This window comes from Protopterus annectens, chromosome 1.part0, assembly GCF_019279795.1.
Source record: "Protopterus annectens isolate FY-2018-M chromosome 1.part0, PAN1.0, whole genome shotgun sequence".
Lineage (NCBI taxonomy): Eukaryota > Metazoa > Chordata > Ceratodontiformes > Protopteridae > Protopterus > Protopterus annectens.
In genome coordinates, this window is record NC_056725.1 from 1,871,481,823 (window position 1) to 1,871,500,283 (window position 18,461).

Genomic DNA, 18,461 nt, shown 5'->3' on the forward strand with positions numbered 1-18,461 from the left:
TGTTGTCTGCCTCCAGATGGGTTACCAAAGGCAAAGACTGGGATAACTTAGGCTCCTAACACTGGGGATGAATAATAATGCAAATGCTGAAATCAAAGCCCTTAGGCCTACGCAGAACAGATGTAATCTCAAATGTTACTAAGTCCCTGTTCACATGGTCTTTACCAACTTTCTCAGCTTATCCATTTCCCAGGACTACATGTAACGCTTTTGTGTAAGCAAAAAAACATTCAAAGGCATGCAATATATATCATACATTTGAGAAGTTTCAAGGAGCAGTATCCTCTTGGCTTGTGGCAAGATATGCATGACATATTCTCCTTAATGACTTACTGCATTTACAAAATCAGGTATTACTTTTTCCAAAATTAAGTTGCAGTAGTAAAACATTTTTTTTTTCAAATTGTTTTGACATAACAGTTTCTTCTCTGAAGGTGAAACATGCTTTTTAGATGTTAAAAAAGTTGGAATGTTAATCGTGAGTGAAAGTAGATTTCTACCATTATCTGGAAAAACTGAACACTATGTATGTTAATCTGTTCAAATGTCTGCACATAGCTTTGGCAGTCTAATTTTTTGACTCATTTTCATTATAGCCATGTTTAAGTCCTTTTTTGTGAAGCATGCTACTAAAAATATTTGAAAGGCAATTTTGCATGACTGTAGCAAAAGTGTGTTTTTGTTCAAAAGGCTGAACAGAGAGCAAGCCTCACAGATGGGAGAAAACTATGTTTGCAATTGGGGATCCTTGACATGTCCCCAAAGCCATCTACGCTATCCATTCAATGCCATGGTCTTAAAGCTGACCCTGGAGTTATTACCTCTCCAGTGCATGCCACATACTCTAACAAATACATGTTCTTATTAATGGGTAAACAACTATTCCATGCCATCACTGGGCCAATATTATGAATGCCCTCATGTAGAACAGTCAATTACCTTCTAACTGCCTGATCAACTACCAGTATATAGTGGTTTAAGGCGGAAGACTGTATGAAATATACCCACCTAGTGAATTATGCCAATCCAACTACTTTAACTTCAAATGCATTAAAACAGACCCTGACAGTTATTTAAAGAGACTGCCTAAAAAACGACAAGCAGACTATACATATGATTAGCAAATGAGCTATCACAAAAACATGAACTACTTACCTCCTTGAAAGACTGCAAAAGGTTGTTACCAGAAACAGATAAAGTAATGTCTATGTGATGCATTATGAAAAGGGGCTCTTCCTGTGTCTGATAAGGAAAATAAGCTAGATTGTCTGCTACATACAACAGCATGTTCACCTCGGTTTTCTACAAACACAAATAAAAAATAGTTACTACTACTTAGCAATATACATACAACTCAGACATTTTCTTTGCACTACAATATATACATTCATGACTTGTTTACTTAATTTATTCAGGGTTATGTACCAGCATTTTACAGACAGATCTATGTTGCTGTTATTACTTCTGTTCTTCTAATTTGAACAAAACAATGTTTCCTTCAGAAGAGGAGTCCTAGGCCCCTACTTCCAGAATATACTCTTAAATGTAACAAATCAGAAAAAGGACCTTCTGTTCACAGCAAAAATGGCTCTAGCTGTTGTTAATGATGTAATTAAGCACAAAGGGAAGGGCTACTGAGAGTCCAGGATACACGTGATGCAACATGCTTACTCCACATGAAGGAGCAAGTGCAAACTGTTGGTCGTGGAGGAAAAGAACATGTTTCTGGCATTTTTTTTTTTTAAAGAACTTCAATATGAAAAAACATTTTGCTCACCGAGAATTAACTAAGCAAAAGGGAAATTCAAGAGATGCAGATATTCCAGCCCCAAAAGACAGCCAAACTTTATTTTGCTGCCTAAGTGAGGAACTCTCAGAAGAACATTCAGTACAGTACAGAGAGACAAATAAGAGAATGCAGCACTGAGACATTGCAGAAAGCTCCAAAACAAAAACTCATAATGAATTTTCTAAAGTACAACCTGCCATGACTAGTAAAAGTTTCTTTGTTAATGGCAAAGCCTAAGAAGTGTTGACAAAGAAACATTATAATGCAGGATACAGCAAGAATGTGTGAATCTTATACAGGAATCTCTGGTAGCGAGACACTTTATTTTGCTGATCAGCTGTCCTTAATTTGTGAGAAACCGAATAATTTACAATCAGCAGTAAACCAAATAAATACAACAGTTTTCCAACTGCAAACCCAGAGTACACAAAAATAACAGATGAAATCTTTAGAAGATACAATGGCTGAATTGAACTTTGTTTATATTAAGTTAAACCAGATCTTGGAAAATTTTGAGAAATCAAATATTTCCATGAGAACTACTGCAGTTTGAAATCCCATGCTAAAAAAATACATATATTTGGGAGTACCAGAAAAACTGGATAGCCAAAAAGGGCTGCATGATGTGCAAATTGTTTTAAGTGTTAATTCATGCAGAAAAGGATGCCAAATTTTGAAATGGAATGTATACACAGATCATCTTATAATAAGCCAGCTACAAAATCTCTGTGTTTTCCATATAACATATGAAACTGTGAAACAGAGGAAGAGTTATGCTGCTGTTAGAACAGGTTTGTGGAAGAAAAACTTGGGAGATCTTTTTTACTTTACCTAGACAAGATAAAAATATTTTTGAAAGATAATCCTTTAATTTTCTTTCCACTGCAAATGAAGGAAAGCATGAACTAACTGTTCTGAGAATATTCTAAGGCTTCTGTACACATGAACAATCACCTTGATTGTCCTGAGATGTTGGATCTACAAACAAATTATAGGACACATTAACATTTTTTCTTGTGCTCTCTTCCATTTTTCTACACTGTGCTGTGGTCACATTGAGAATCTTTCCTTTTTTATCTGAAGTATCAAAGTAAGGTATGTATAGAAGTTGCATAAAAAAATACAAAGTCTTTAATGACCTCAAGTTTAAATGTGTATGGATCACATACGTTTTCACAACTGCATAGAATATTCCAAATCATAAAAAGCAAGACTGAACAAATTTTCCTCTTGCAAAAGAAGCATTGGAATGGAACTCAGTGTTGGTATTTAAAGCAAACGTTGCGAACAGGTCAATTAGGTCAGAAAGAATTGTGATGGTCATAAAAAAGGATTGCATATTTCAGTTACGCAACTTTTGATGGTGTTAAGTGAAGAGTTGAAATCATCTCCATTTTTCAGCATAAGATTTTCTAGTACTAGGCCTCCTTGCCTCTAAAATGACATCCCTCACTGGTTTACTGAGGGATGGTAAAGGAGAGCTTAGGTAATTAGCCAGACTGCTAGGTTCAGTGTTTGAAGCTGAGGGTGCAGAATCTGGTTCTCCTGCTGAGACACCAGGGTAGGAGTCTGAGGCAGGTGCCATGGAGCCAACAGTGACACACTGCACAGGAGGGGGTACCAGTGTTGGCATGGCCAGGCTGGTGCAATCAAAATCATCCTTGGTTTGTCTTGTTTGATCTTTAGTAGTACTTTGGTGAGCAGAAGCAGAGGAGGAAAGGCATAAACTGATAGGTTTTTCCAGCTGAAGGACAGAGCATCCACTTTCCAAGCTTGTCTGTGGGGAGTACTTGCACAAATTTTTTCCAATTGATAGTTCTGGGGGGAGGCAAACAGGTATATACCTGGGCTCCCCCATTTGCTTGTCAACATGTTGAAAATCCTTGATTCCAGTTTCCACTCGTGTGGGTCCATGAGGGTTCTGCTTAGTCCATCTGTCAGTGTATTTAGCTTTCCTGGCAGGAATTGAGCTTGTAGATGTACTTGGTAGCTCAAGGCTGTGTTCCACAATGCCATGGCTAGTCTGCAGAGGGGGTAAGAATGTGTACCCCCCCTGCTTTTTATGTACCACATAACAGTGGTGTTGTCCGTCTTTACCATTAATTGTCCTGGAAGAATGTGGTCCTTGAAGGCTGTCAGAGCATTCTGTACAGCTAACATTTCTTTATGACTGATGTGAAGGTGCATTTGAATTGGGTTCCATTTGCCCTGAATGCACTTCCCTGCCAGGTGCGCCCCCCCCCCATGCATAGTCCGATGCGTCTGTTGTTAGGGTTTTAGGCGGCAGGGGGTAGTGTGAATGGTAGTCCCTTGTTTTGGTGGCAGGCCTCTGCCCACCAAAGGAACTCTAGGCGTAGACAAGGAATGATAGGAATCATTGCTTCGAGACTCTGAGAATGTTGACACCATAGGCTTTTTAGATACCACTGTAGTTTCCTCACATGCAGTCTTGCATATGGAATTAGAAAATGCAGGAGGCCATGAACTCCAAGGTTTGCAGTATTTGCCTTGCAGATAACAGGGTTTTTGTGACCATTTGTTTGAAGTAGGTTGTCAAGTGAATTTGTTTCTCTGGCATGAGGAAAGCCATCTGGGAAGTTGTATTCAAGCTTGCTCCTAGGAATATAATTTGTTGACAGGGTACCAGGCTTTATTTATTTTCGTTTATGGTGTACCCCAGACAAGTTAGCACCCTCTGTACAAAAGTATGTCCTGGTTTTCTGCCTGAATTAGACAATCGTCCAGGTATGGGTATATTTGAATATTTCTTTGCCTGCAAAATGCAATGACTGGAGCTAGGCATTTTGTGAATACCCTGGGTGCAGTAGATAAGCCAAAGGGCAGTGCAGAGAACTGATAGTGCGTGTAGCCTGCTTTGAAGCATAGGTATCTTCTGCAAGATTCCCTGATTGGGATGTGCAGGTAAGCTTCTTTTAAATTTAGTGTTGCCAACCAGGCATCTTTTGCTTAGCATAGGAAGCAACTGGTGAAGAGTCAGCATCTTGAATTTTGTAATCACCAAAAAGGGGTTTAGAGTAGGCAGGTTCAGGATAGGACGCCATGAATTGTCTTTTCTGGCTACCAGGAAAAATCTCGAGTAGAAACCTTGTCCCTTTTTCTCTTCTGGTACCAACTAAATAGCCCCTATGCTTAAGAGAGAGAGTACTTGCTTTTGGGTCTCTGCCCACTGCTTCGGAGGTAGATCCGGCCAACCGCTTTGAGTTGGTGACGTGTGGAAGTGATTTCTGTATCCTTGGGACACTATATTTAAAACCCATTTGTCCTGGGTAATGAGTCCCCAGTTCTTTGCATGAAGTGCAATATTTCCCCCCAAAGGGGCAGTCAGTTGGGAAGTGCTTGGAAGATTTAAAAAGAAGTAACTGAGACAGTTTACCATAGGGGGGAGTTTTATTACTCCCAAATTTGGAAGTGGATGCCTCCCACTGCTTAGTCCTGTGTGTCCCCTGGAACTGAAGCCTGGGTGCTCGGCTGGATTTGGGTTTGGACTGAAGGTCTGGAAGAGGCAGGAAAGGACCAATTCTTAGAAGGCCATTGCCTACTAAATCTTGGAGGTTGTACTTGTAAAAAGTCTTTAACAGTTTGCATAGATTTTAGCTTTTTCCTCCATCTTTTTAAGAACTTCTTCTGTCTTGTTGCCAAACAGGTGGCCCTGATTTAAGGGAGCATTGAGTAATTTTGCTTTAACATGATCTGGCAAGGATCGCTCCTTAAGCCAAGCATGCTTTCTAAGTACAGACCCAGTTATCGCAGCCCTACAAGATGCCTCTTGTGAATCAAAACTACATTGCAATGTATGTTTACCAACTTGTTCAGCAGAATGCATAAAACCCTGTAGATTCTTATTTTCAGCACAATCAGGAATCAGCATAATTTTCTGTTTAAGCAATCCAGTAATATGCAGCAGATACTTTAACATATGAAACTGGCAATTCAAGGCCCTAATGACCAAAGTTGTAGAAGTGTATAACTTCTTATCCCATCTGTCTAGCGCACTGGAGTCTCTATCAGAGGGGGTAGGTTTTTTGGCAGTAGTAGATTTAATGTCCTTGGGTCCCTGTGAAATGGTTTCAGGATCCGCAGTAGGATTTTTGAAAAGGAACTTGTGATAGTCAGGAACCCTGTAATATCTATCAGGTTTTCTGGAAGCAGGAGGAAAAATGTCAGGGGGCCATGCTAGATTCCGAAAAGGCATCTGTACTGGGGCAGGAGTAAGAAATCCCTAAGCCTCTTTTTAGAATCAGAGAAATCCTGACTTTCCCAATGAAAAAGCTCCCTGAGAATATGCAAGGTTTCACCAAGAGAGAAATCCTCTGGGGGGAAGCAGAGGGAATAGAGTCCTCAGCATCAGAATCCTCAACGGTACATAAGGGTAAATCCTGGTCATCAGAGGAAACAGAAATTTCAGAATCCTGGTCAGAAGTATCATAAGCAAACTCAGTCCTAGGTCTCTTAGAGGGGGAAGGTTGGCTTCCCCTGATGAAAGTAATAAGGTCTTCAGTCATTCTTATCATTTGTTCTTTAGGCATAGAGGCCTGACCATGTGGTCTGGGTGTCAGTTTTCTAGGCATGGTTCAAGTTTTAGGCCTTGAAGAAGAGGATGGCACTGGTTTAATATGCAAGTCAGTAGGCCTGAATACACCCTCAGAAACCGGTGCCTGCACAGTGGCTCCAGACCCATCCAAGGTAGAGACATCCGCAGGTTCCACAGTTGAAGCATCTCGTGGCATACTCCAAATGGGTCTCAGTAGAAGCCTGCGAATCTGAAGTAGCGGGTATCAGGGGCTGCGAAAGCGCCTCACTGAGTACCGGCGAACTGGCGGCCTGCCTCTGTCTTTATCTTTGCGTTTTTTTGGAATGTCGGTAGTCGGATGGCTTACCAAAAACATATCAGGATAATTGAACCGAGCACCAAAAAATTTAAAAGCGCAAATATACCGACGACGGATAGTTCGTGGTTTAAATAAGGCACAAAACAGACAGTGAGGTAGGTCGTGGTCAGGGCCTAGGCAAGGAATACAGTATGAATGAAAATCTTTATGAAGTATTTGCTTTCCACAAGAAATGCAGTTGTTTTCCTTTACTGACATCGGTTTAGAGCAAGAAAAGTTTCCTCAACGGGGTACTTAGCTTTTAGTTGAAGACTTCGATTCTGAAACTCAAAACCGAAAATTTCAGGAGTCGGCCGACCGGCACTTGCGAACTGCTTCTGCTTCGGGCACTGCACGGCAAGAAAGACTGATGTAATGATGTCGGCTGCATGTTTTATACCCCTGACGACCTGATTTCAAAGAAGAAGAGACAGCAACCGATGCAGGACCCAAGACTTTGTTAATCAGGCCGACTGAGGGTTACTTGCAAGCAAATAACACAAATGTAATGACTGCAACAGTGAAATATGAAGAACATCTGTACTATGTTCTTTGTGTTTCACTATTGCAGTCATTACATTTGGGTAGATTCCCAAAGCTAAGGAAGGGAGGAGGCAGTTGGAGAGCATTAGGACCAGCTAATAAGCCCTGCAAGACTGCAGTGGCAAAACCAGCTCTGGATTTAGAAAAAATAGGCAAGTGGTAATGCTTGGTGAAGGTATGAACAGAGTTCCAGGTAGCAGCTTCTAGGATGTCCCTGGTAGGGACACCTCTGAGAAAGCCTGTAGAAGTAGATGCAGCCCTGGTGGAATGTGATCTTATCCCCTGTGAGGTACGTTATCCATGGTGCTTATAACAGAAATGAATGCAATGGCCTATCCACTTAGAAATGGTTTGCTTTGAAATGGCCTTCCCCTCTGCCCCTGCAGCAAAGGCAACAAGCAGCTGTTCAGTTTTTCTGAGAGGCTTAGTCCTGTCCAAATAAAATCTAAGTTGCCTGTGCACGTCCAATGAGTGCAATATTTGTTCTCCTTTGTTCTGTGGATTAGGAAAGAAGGCTGGCAAATGACTGGACTGATTAAGGGCCACACTGGATACCACCTTGGGCACAAAGGAAGGATTGGTCCTGAGGGACACCCTGTCTGCATGGAAGATGATGAAGGGCTCCACTGTCATGAGGGCCTGTAATTCAGACACTCTTCTTGCTGACGTGATGGCTAGAAGGAAGGCTGTTTTCCAAGAAAGGAATTTCAACTATGTAGTTGCAGCTGACTCAAAAGGAGGTAAAGTGAGCTTTTCCAATACAAAGTTAAGGTCCCAGGCTGGAGTAGGGGCTCTCCTGGGTCGTCTTAAATTTTTGGCCCCTCTGAGGAATTGTTTCAGCAGGGGGTGAGAGAAGAGGGCTGGCTCAGTATTACAATGTGCTGAAATGGCTGAGGCATGAATTTTAATTGAAGAGAAGGAAAGGCCCTTGTGTATTGAAGAATATGCGGCAAGCTGGGCACTGTTGTGCCCATCCCCTGAATTTGGCTCCAGGAACAGTATCCTTTCCACTTTTCAGTGTAGGATTTTCTAGTACTTGGCCTCCTTGCCTCCCAGAATGATATCTAGGCACCTGCTTACTGAGGGATGCTATTGGAGAGCTCAGGGAATTAGCCAGGCTGCAAAGTTCAGGGTTTGGAGCTGGGGGTGCAGAATCTGGCCCTCCTGATGGGATAACAGGGAAGGGGTCTGAGGCAGGTGCCATGGTCCCAGCAGTGACATACTGTGCAAGAGGGGGTACCAGTGCTGGTGTGGCCAGTAGGGTGCAATCAGTATTGTCCTTGGTTTGTCCTGTTTAATCTTTAGCAGAACTTTTGAGAGGACAGGCAGAGGGGGAAAGGCATAAACTGAGAGGCTTTCCCAGGTGAAGGAAAGGGCATCCACTTTCCAAGCTTGTCTGTGAGGATTCCTTGTGCATAATTTGTCCAATTGGTAGTTCTGAGGGGAGGCAAACAGGTCTATCTCTCTGGGATCCCCCATTTGTTTCTCAAAATGTTCAATATCTTTGGTTCCAGTTTCCACTCATGTGGGTCCATGAGATTTCTGCTTAGGTAGTCTGCCAGTGAATTTAGCTTACCTGGCAGGAATTGCGCTTGTAGGTGCACTTGGTAGCTCAAGGCTGTGTTCCACAGAGCCATGACTAGTCTGCAGAGGGGATTATGAGTGGGTTCCCCCCTGCTTGTTTATGTACCACATAACAGTGGTGTTGTCTGTCTTTACCAATAATTGTCCTGGAAGAATGTGGTCTTTTCAAGGCTGTCAGGGAATTCTGTACAGCTAACATTTCTTTTTGATTTATATGCAGGTGCATTTGACTCTGGTTCCATTTGCCCTGAATGCACTGCCTTGCCAAATGAGCCCCCCCATGCACAGTCTGATGCGTCTGTTGTTTGGGTGGCAGGGGTAGAGTGAATAGCAGTCCCTTGGTGGGGTAGCAGGCCTCTGCCCACCAAAGGAACTATGTCTTTATGCTAGGAATGATAGGAATCATTGATTCCAGGTCCTGAGAATGTTGACACCATAGACTTTTTAGATACCATTGTAGTTTCCTTATATGCAGTCTTGCATATGGAATTAGTAGAATGCAAGAGGCTATGAACCCCAGGGCTTGCAGGATTTTCCTGGCAGATAGCTGGGTCTTTGTGGCCAGTAGTTTGAAGTAGGCTGTCAAATAAACTTGTTTCTCTGGTGTGAGGTAAGCCATCTGGGAAGTAGTGTTCAAGCTTACTCCCACGAACACAATTTGTTGGCAGGGTATTATCTGAGATTCCTTTTTGTTTATGATGTACCCCAGTGAGGTTAGCAGTTTCCTTATAAATGCAAGAAGATTTAGAAGCATATCCGGGCTTTCTGCCTTAATTAGACAATTGTCCAGGTATGGGTATATTTGAATATTTCTTTGCCTGCAAAATGCAATGACTGGAGCTAGGCACTCTGTGAATACCCTGGGTGCAGTAGATAAGCCAAAGGGAAGTGCAGAGAACTGATAGCGCATGTAGCCTGCTCTGAAGCATAGGTATTACCTGCAAGATTCCCTTATTAGAATGCGCAGGTAAGTTTCCTTTATGTCCAAGGTTGCCAACCAGGCATCTTTGCCTAGCATTGGAAGCAGCTGATAAGAGTGTTAGCATTTTGAATTTTGGGATTACCAAAAAGGTGTTTAGAATAGAGAGGTCCAGGATAGGATGCCAGGAGATGTCTTTTCTGGGTACCAAGAAAAGTCTTGAGTAACAACCTTGTCCCCTTTCTTCTGCTGGAACAGGCTGAATAGCCCTGATACTTAGAAGAGAGAGAACCTGCTGCTGAGCCTCTGCCCACTGATTTGGGGGTAGGTCTGGCCAACCGTTTGGGGTTGGTAAGGTGTGGAAGTGGAATCTGTATCCTTGGGAAACTATATTTAAAACCCATTTGTCTTGGGTAATGAGTTCACAGTTTTTTGCAGGCAGGGCGATCTTTCCCCCTAATGGAGCAGACAGTTGTGCAGGGCTTGGAAGGTTTAAGGTTAAGTCATTGTGACAGTTTTCCATAGGGGGTGTCTTACTACTTCCAGCTCTGGAAGTGGAAGCCCCCCACTGCTTGGGCCTGTGAGTACCTTGAGATTGTAGCACAGGTGGTCTGCTGTTCCTGGGTTTGGACTGAGAAGGGATGGAAGAGACAGGAAAGGACCAATTCTTAGAAGGCCAATGCCTACTAAATCTGGGAGGCTGTACTTGCAGGAAATCTTTAACAGTTTGCATAGGTTTAGCTTTTTCCTCCATTTTTCAAGTAATACTTCTGCTTTGTTGCCAAACAGGCAGTCTTGGTTCAAGGGAGCATCCAGTAATTTAGCTTTAACATGACCTGGCAAGTTTTGCTCCTTAAGCCAAGCATGCCTTCTAAGAACGGACCTAGTGACAGCAGCCCTGCAAGATGCTTCTGAACAGTCAAAACCACATTGCAAAGTATGTTTACCAACTTGTTCAGCAGAATGCATTAAATCCTGTAATTCTTTATTTTCAGCACAGTCAGGAATCAACATCATTTTCTGTTTAAGTAGTCCAATAATATGCTACTGATACTTTAACATATGAAACTGGCAGTTTAAGGCCCTAATGGCCAAAGTAGCAGATGTGCTAGTCCTTCTTACCCAATCTGTCCAAGGCTCTGGAATCTCTATCAGAGGGGGTAGTTTTTTGGCAGTAGTAGCCTTAATGCCTTTAGGTACCTGTGAAATGGTCTCTGGGTCCGCAGTAGGATTCTTGAAGAGAAACTTGTGAGAGTCAGGTGCTCTGTAATACCCATCATGTTTCCTGGGTGCTGGAGGTAAAGTGTCTGGGGCCAGGCTAGATTCCAGGAAGCCATCATCTACAATGTCCAGGACAGGAGGGATAGCTAAAGGCCTGTGTTGAGGTAGGAGTAAGAATTCCATAAGCCTCTTTTTGGAGTCAGAGTAATCCTGGCTTTCCAGTGGAAATGCTCCCTAAGAGTGTGCAAGGTTTCACCAAAAGAAAAATCTTCTGGAGGGAAAGCAGAGGGAATGGAATCCTCTGCATCAGAATCCTCACAGGTAGATAAGGACAAATCCTGACAATCAGAAGAAACAGAAATTTCAGAATCCTGATCAGAAGAATCAAAAGGAAAATCAGTTCTAGGTCTCTTAGAGGGGGGAAGGCTGGCTTCCCCCAATTAAAATAATAAGGTCTTCAGCCATTCTCAGCATTTGTTTTTTAAGCATATGGGCCTGACCATGCGGTTTGGATGTCGGTTTTATAGGCGTGGGTTGAGTTTTAGGCCTTGATGAAGAAGATGGCACCAGTTTGAAATGCAAATCTGTAGGCCTGAATACACCCTCAGAAGCAGATGCCTGCACAGTGGCTCCGGACCCATCCAAGGTAGAGACATCCGCAGGCTCCATAATCAAAGAAGCATCTCGCGGCATACCGGACTCCGAATGGGTCTCAGTAGAGGCCTGCAAATCTGAAGTAGCGGGTATCAGGGGCTGCGAAAGCGCCTCACTGAGTACAGACGAACTGGTGACTAGCTTAATGGAAGCATCGTCGGCAGTTCTGGACCTATGCGGTCTGTGTCTGTCTTTATCTTTACGTTTTTTTCGGAATATCGGTAGTCGGACGGCTTACCAATGCCATTTCTGGATAGTTAAACTGAGTACCAAAACAATTTGCTGCGAAAATAGACCGACGACGAATAGTTCGGGGGTTGAATAAGGCACAAAACCGACAGCGAGGGACATCGTGGTCTGGGCCTAAGCAAGGAATGCAGTATGAATGAAAATCTTTATGAGGTATTTGCTTTCCACAGGTAAGACAATTGTTAACTTTTACGGACATCGGTTAAGAGCAAGAAAAAGGATTCCCAATGGGGTACTTAGCTTTTTTCAAAGACTTCAGTTCTGAAACTCGAAAACAGAAATTTCAGGAGTCTTCCAACTGGCTCTTGCGAACTTGCTTCTGCCTCAGGCACTGCGCGGCAAGAAAGACTGATGTAATGGTGTCGGCTGCATGTTTTATACCCCTGACGACCTGACTTCATGGAAGAAGAGACAGCATCCGACGCAGGGATCCAAGACTTTGATATTCAGGCCGGCTGAGGGCTACCTGCAGGCAGATAACCCAAATGTAATGACTGCAACAGTGAAACACAAAGAACATCCAAACTTGAGGCCAGAAAGGGGCAATGAGGATTACTTTGCATCTCAACCGAATAGCTTTCCTTACACACAGGGATATCAGAGGTATCGGAGGATAAGCATAGAGGAGACACGCGGGCCAATCGTGAGTCAAAATGTCTCTCGGTTACTCCCAGTCTGGGGGAAAGAGGGCAAAGTAGCTGCTGCATTTTTTGTTTTATGGGGAAGCAAAAAGATTGCAGCAAGGCTGGCCCTAACGGCTGAAGATTTCTGCTGTCACGTTCGGGTTGAAAGACCACTCGTGTGGACGGAGGATGCATCTGCTAAGCCTGTCCGCAATCACGTTGGAGCTCCGCGGGATATGCATTGCGATTAGAAAGCGGTTGGAAGCTATCGCCCAATGCCAAGTTTTCATGGCCTCGTGACATAGGGGGTAGGATTTGGTCCCTCCCTGTTTATGCACCAGATGATGGACATATTGTCTGACTGGATTGCAATTGTCAAACGGGAGCGGATAAAGTGCCTGCAACGCTAACAGCACGGCTCTTAACTCCAAGACACTGATATGCAAGTTGACCTCTAGGCTGGACCACATGCCTTGGACTGTCTTTCCCTGGAATTGGCCCCCCCACCCTATCAGGGAAGTGTCCATGGTCACCATGGTGTTGGGCTGGGGAGTCTGAAAGGGGTGACACCAAAGATTTTCTTCTGTTCTCATCCACCAGAGGAGATCTTGTTTACAGGAGTTGGTGATGAGGATCTGTGACCTCAGGGGATAAAGACTGGATATCCACTGGGACAAAAGGAGCCATTGTAATAGTCTCATGTGCAATCTGGCAAGGGGGACAGTTGGGATGGCTGCCGCCACAGACCCTAGAGCCTGTAGAACTTCCCTTGCAGACACATTCCTTCGACAGAGTATCACTTATACTTGTAACCTTAAACTCTGAAGTCTGTGAGGAGGAAGAGAGACTTGGCTTGTTTGAGTGTTGAATACTGCCCCTACGAATTCCAACTGCTGAATGGGATGAAGGTTGGATTTTTCCCAGTGTATAGTGATGCCTAGGGACTCCGTTAGTGCTAGAGTGTAGTGGAGGGCCCTGACTAGTAGGCGCTTCGTGGGGGCGGACAGGAGCCAATCGCCAGATACAGAAACTCCTAGAATCCCTGAAGTCTCAGATGAGATGTCACCACTGCTAGGCATTTTGTGAACACTCTGGGGGCCGTTGAAAGACCGAATGGCAGGGCTCTGAATTGGTAATGATTGGCTCCCAGACGGAAGCGAAGGATACTCCTGGAGCGCTTGTCCATTTTGATGTGGTAATACGCATCCCGGAGGTCTATTGAGCACATCCACACACCCTCCCGAAGAAATGGGAGAATGGATTGTATCGTGACCATGCGGAATTTGGTCTGAACTACTGACTTGTTTAGTTGGCCGAGATCCAGAATGGGTCTCGAGTCCCCGGTCTTTTTTGGCACCAAAAAGAATCTTGAGTAAAACCCGGATCTACACTGGTCTGGGGGACTTGTTGGATGACTCGTTTTACACACAGCTTTGCTATTTCTGAAGCTGCCTCTTCCCTTTGACTGGGTGGAACATCGGGAAGGGGTTTTGGAGGTCTTAGATAAGAGAATAGAGGGATGTAGTAACCTCTGTAAATTATTCTCTGCATCCACTGATCATTTGTAATAGAGTGCCAGACAGCTTGGTGTGGACAGAAATGTGCCCCGACTGCTTCCAGAGGAAAGCAATCGGGCAATGCTTCAGGAGCGCTGATATGGTCGTCCGGAGAAAGATTCCCTGGAGTATTGATTTCGAGGACCACCTCTGCCCTGAAAGGGGCGTCTTCCATTATTGGAACCCCTCTGCCTCCGGGGGGAGTCCTCACCAGGTGCACTACGGAAAGGGTCTTGAAATTTTTTTATGCCACATCTTTCCACTCCTCTGGTTCCTGGAAAAGGAGCGCTGAGACTTGGAAAAATGCAGGCCAATGGCAGACAAGGTTTTTCTGTCCTGCTTGCACCTGGCTAATGTCTCCTTCGCTTTAGAACCAACAAAGCTGACAGTTCGATAGGGGCGTTTAAGAAGGAAGACTTGAAGTCTGCGAGGTCACAAATGCGCATCCAGGCATGGCATCTCATAACCACGCCTGCAACCACAGCTCTAGCCGCCCCTTCGGTTGCATGGGACAGCAACCTCATGGACGACTTGGAAATGGATTCTAGGGTGGCAAGTTAGGAAGAAACTTTGTCACGTGCCCTATCCAAAACTTGACCCGCGAGGGTTTGAGAGAGTTCCGTGATGAGATCTCTTTGGAGCCTTGTAAAATGTGCCAAAAAGTTCAGATACCCAACAGCAAAGGTCGCTGAAGCAAAAACTCGCTTCCCTAATCTGTCCACTGCCCGGGACTCTCTGTTGGGTGGGTGGACAGCCGGACATTCCTCCGCAAGGTCCTTTTTCGTGGCAGCCGCCACCACCACCACCATACCGTCTACTGGTAAGCCTCTAGACCAATGGGGCTGATCCTCTGGAGGGGAGAGTATGTTGTTTGATCTCTGGGGAATGGCCTCTATGGTATCAGGGTTCTTCCAGGCCCGCTGCACAATGAGCTTGACTAACTCATCAGGGGGGGGGGGTGTCACCCAAGAAGTAGAGGGCCGAGAGTGGAAGGCCTGCAGGAATACGGATTCCTCCAAGGAAGGGTTGGAGGGCTTCCTGTCACCCCTGTCTGAAAATTTCCAGGATGTCTCCAAAGGACATCATCAGGGGGTGACTGTGAAGACCCTTCCCCATCATCATAGTCCATATCTTCAGTGAGGGACTCCTCCAGGGAGTCCATGCGTTTCCTCTTACACATCCGTTTTTGAGGGGGTTCTTCACTGGGAACATCCGAAGAAGACTCAGAAAGGGGGTTACCCTGTACAGAGGTTTCCTGAGGCTTGCGCTCTCATTGTCCTGGGAGGGTGGCCTGTGATAGCTACAGCTCAGAAGGGGAGGGAAGGTCTGACGTAGGAGGATTGCTTCCCAAAGCAAGCACCCACTCTATCACCTGGAAGGCAGGCCCGCCTGAAGAGGGATGGGAGCCCGGAACCGAGGAAGACAATCTCGGAACCGGAGTCACACCCCGCTCCACGCAGCCCGCTCCCAGGGGCAGAGCCTCAAGCAAAACTGGGGCAGGAGTCACCCTCGGTTCCGAAGATGGAGCCGGCAAAACAACTGGAGCCATACCTGGAACCAAGAGCTCCACCCCCCCGAAGCATGAGACTGAGGAAGGGTAGGTTCCGAAGGAACTGACACCCAAAGAGGCCTCGGAACCTCAGACAAGGTCACTGCCGGTGCCGAGGAAAGGAGTCCTCCCGCAGACAGAGCTATGGGCCTTGGAACCGAAAGGTCCAAGGGAGGAGACTATGAGGGAATCGCAGGGGCAATGGACTCAAAACCCAGAGTGGGGTGGGTTCTAGGAAAATTTGTAATCCCCCTGGCTGTCAGCAGCTGATCAAAGAGGTGTACCACATCCAACTCAGATAGGCTCCTGGTGGACTTCACTGCCAGCCCTGAGGGAGAGTCAGGACAGTCCAAGAAGGGGCTAAAGGCTGATCCAGCAAACGGATCCAAAGACGAGGAGTACTGGGTCTGTGGTGTAGTTAAAGTCGGTACCGAAGATTCCAGTTTAGACACTGGCAAAAGGGGAATTATCGGCACAGAGAGCGGGGATCGGAGCTTAAGCAATAGCCGGAGTGGAAGTCATTATCGGCTCAAAGAGGTCGTCGGTACCGATCTCGTAACAAAGATGGGGAACGTCGGTGCTGAGGTAATGGCAGGCAATATTGCCAGTGCCGAGACCACTGTAGGAACCATAACTGTCGGTGCCAACAGCGGCGCCGACTAGGAAGTCATGACAATCTCTGTAGGGGCCACTGGAGCCGAGCTCGGAGCTGAGGTGGTCGGAACCGAGGAGGCAATCCTGTGCTCCATGGAAATCCTATGGGCCTTATGCTTATGAGGCTTGCCCCTATCATCAGCCGGTGAAGAGGGTCAGAACGAGGAGGGTTTTTGTCCACAGATGTAGGGGTTGAGACCTCCGACACAGAAATAGCCTCAGAAAAAGGAGAAGGAAGCAGGCCTTTGAGAATTAGTTTATTCCTTCTTTCATTCAGTGTCCACTGACTGAAACTGGCACAAATGTCACAGGGTGGTTTAACAGGTAAGTGTGGAACCCCCAAATAATAAACACATTCCTCATGTAGATCGCTACTGGGGAGTTTACCATTGCAGGAAGAGCAATGTTTAAACCCTGAAGTCCCTTTCTTTTCAGACATACCACAAGAAGACAACAGCTAACCAGAATAAGGAAAAAGGAAGAAAAGAGAGAGAGGAAATACCAACAATGGTATTCAGTATACCACAAGGGTAAAAGGGACATTTACCAACGATGGTACAGAAAGGGATACCCGTGGGTAGAGCTGAATAAGATATCAAGAAACAGAATAGTTTGAGAGGAAAAAACTCAAAAAACACTATAGATTTTGAAAAAATGCAATACTTAGCTGGAGAGCTTGGTGAAATGCTGCTATATGGCTGCGTGGCAAACAAGATCTGAGGTAACTGGGAGAAGGGCATTGTGGGTAGCAGCTTAGCTCGAGAGATTTTGGTGTTCGTGAGCTTGGTATTACGCCAACTCGGTTCCGAGGGCTTGGAACCGAACCTATCAGTTTTGAATAGGAAGAAGATTAACAACTTCAGATGACTGATTATTGGAGAAGTCAAACTGGGCAAAAACCCTGTCCAGCAGAAGCACGTGGGAAAAAAAGGTCTATAAAACATATATCTGTACAAGAAGTTAGCATGACTTAATAAAATATACATCAGCGACGTATATATAATTTTAAAGGTGCTAACCACTTTACATATACAGTATAGTACATACAACATAAAGAACATTCACAATTACTTTACAGTGCATGTACATAGTCACATTTTAACCAACCACACGTTTTCTTGAAGCCTGCCTCGGACTCCACAAAAATGATCATAAATTAGTAAAAAGAAACAGCAGCTAACTTAAAATCAAAAAAATGTTTTAATTCAGATTTAGTGCTTTTACTCCGGAAACCAGAACTTCTTTAGAATGAAAAGCACTATTAATAAATACAAGCATCCCAATTACAACAATCTTTGTACTTTTCGTTGCCAAATCTTTAACTATGGTATTTTACTGATTTATGAGAATTTTTGCAGAGTCCATGGCAGCTTTGATGAAAACGTGCGTGGTTGGTTACTAGTTTATTTTGCTTTGTTTGGTGCCAACAGTTTTTGTTACATAGTCACATTTTAGTTTTAGTACACAGCAAATAAGATATGTATACTTTATTCCAAAAGTTAAAAAATTTAGTTGAGATCTGTAACTGGGAGAATAAAATGTGAAATGTGTATACGTTTGGTATGACTGCATAAGAAGGTGGCTTAAAAATGGGGCTGTTACACAGAGGTTTTGATAGGTCTTTTCAGGGGAATTTTAATTTTAAGCAAAATGAGACATTTATGCTACTTTTTGGGATCAAATTCCAGAGTTTAGGAACATTTACTGAATACAGTCCATCATCTTTATGATTTTTAGGCTTCTGGGTGAATACTGGGTGCTGGTTCAGTGAGTGCAGTTCTCTGTGGGGTATGTACCAGTTTAACACACGTCTGGTGGCAGGACAACTGTCTGGGGTATACAGAATGTTGTGGGCAGTCTTAAGATAAGTGAAAGCTAGAAAACTAGATAGCTCCAACCAATTAAGGGACTGAAGTGCAAGACAGCAATGTATTTGACTAATTTGGTTACTTTCAAACTTTGCAATGTTCCAGTTTTGGTAGCTTTGAGACACCAATGATTCCCTCCTTCAGACACCAATGAATGTGCTACCGGCACCCAGATTCCCAGCTGAAAAATACTGCCTAAGGATTCTAGTGCCTTCCAATACTAACCCAGCAGCTATGAACACTGAAGACTGAACAGAAAGATATAATCCCACAACTTTGTTCTTTTTGAAAAAAAAGTCACTTGAAAATACCTTTAAGTAAATTACCACAATTTACAAAGTACAGTACAAATAAAAGAATTTA

At 44.3% G+C, this 18,461-nt stretch overlaps 2 protein-coding genes across 3 annotated transcripts in view; one reads left to right on the top strand and one right to left on the bottom strand.

The window, feature by feature from the left end:
* NIPBL (NIPBL cohesin loading factor) overlaps nt 1-18,461 on the bottom strand; it is a 4,951,262-nt gene that overhangs the window by 773,475 nt on the left and 4,159,326 nt on the right. The window contains exon 42 of the mRNA XM_044076429.1: nt 1,156-1,302. Within this exon, the coding sequence (XP_043932364.1) occupies nt 1,156-1,302 (147 nt within the window). The remainder of the gene's footprint in view (nt 1-1,155; nt 1,303-18,461) is intronic.
* Nucleotides 1-18,461, top strand: part of IST1 (IST1 factor associated with ESCRT-III) — a 1,439,276-nt gene that overhangs the window by 91,986 nt on the left and 1,328,829 nt on the right. The window lies entirely within an intron of this gene.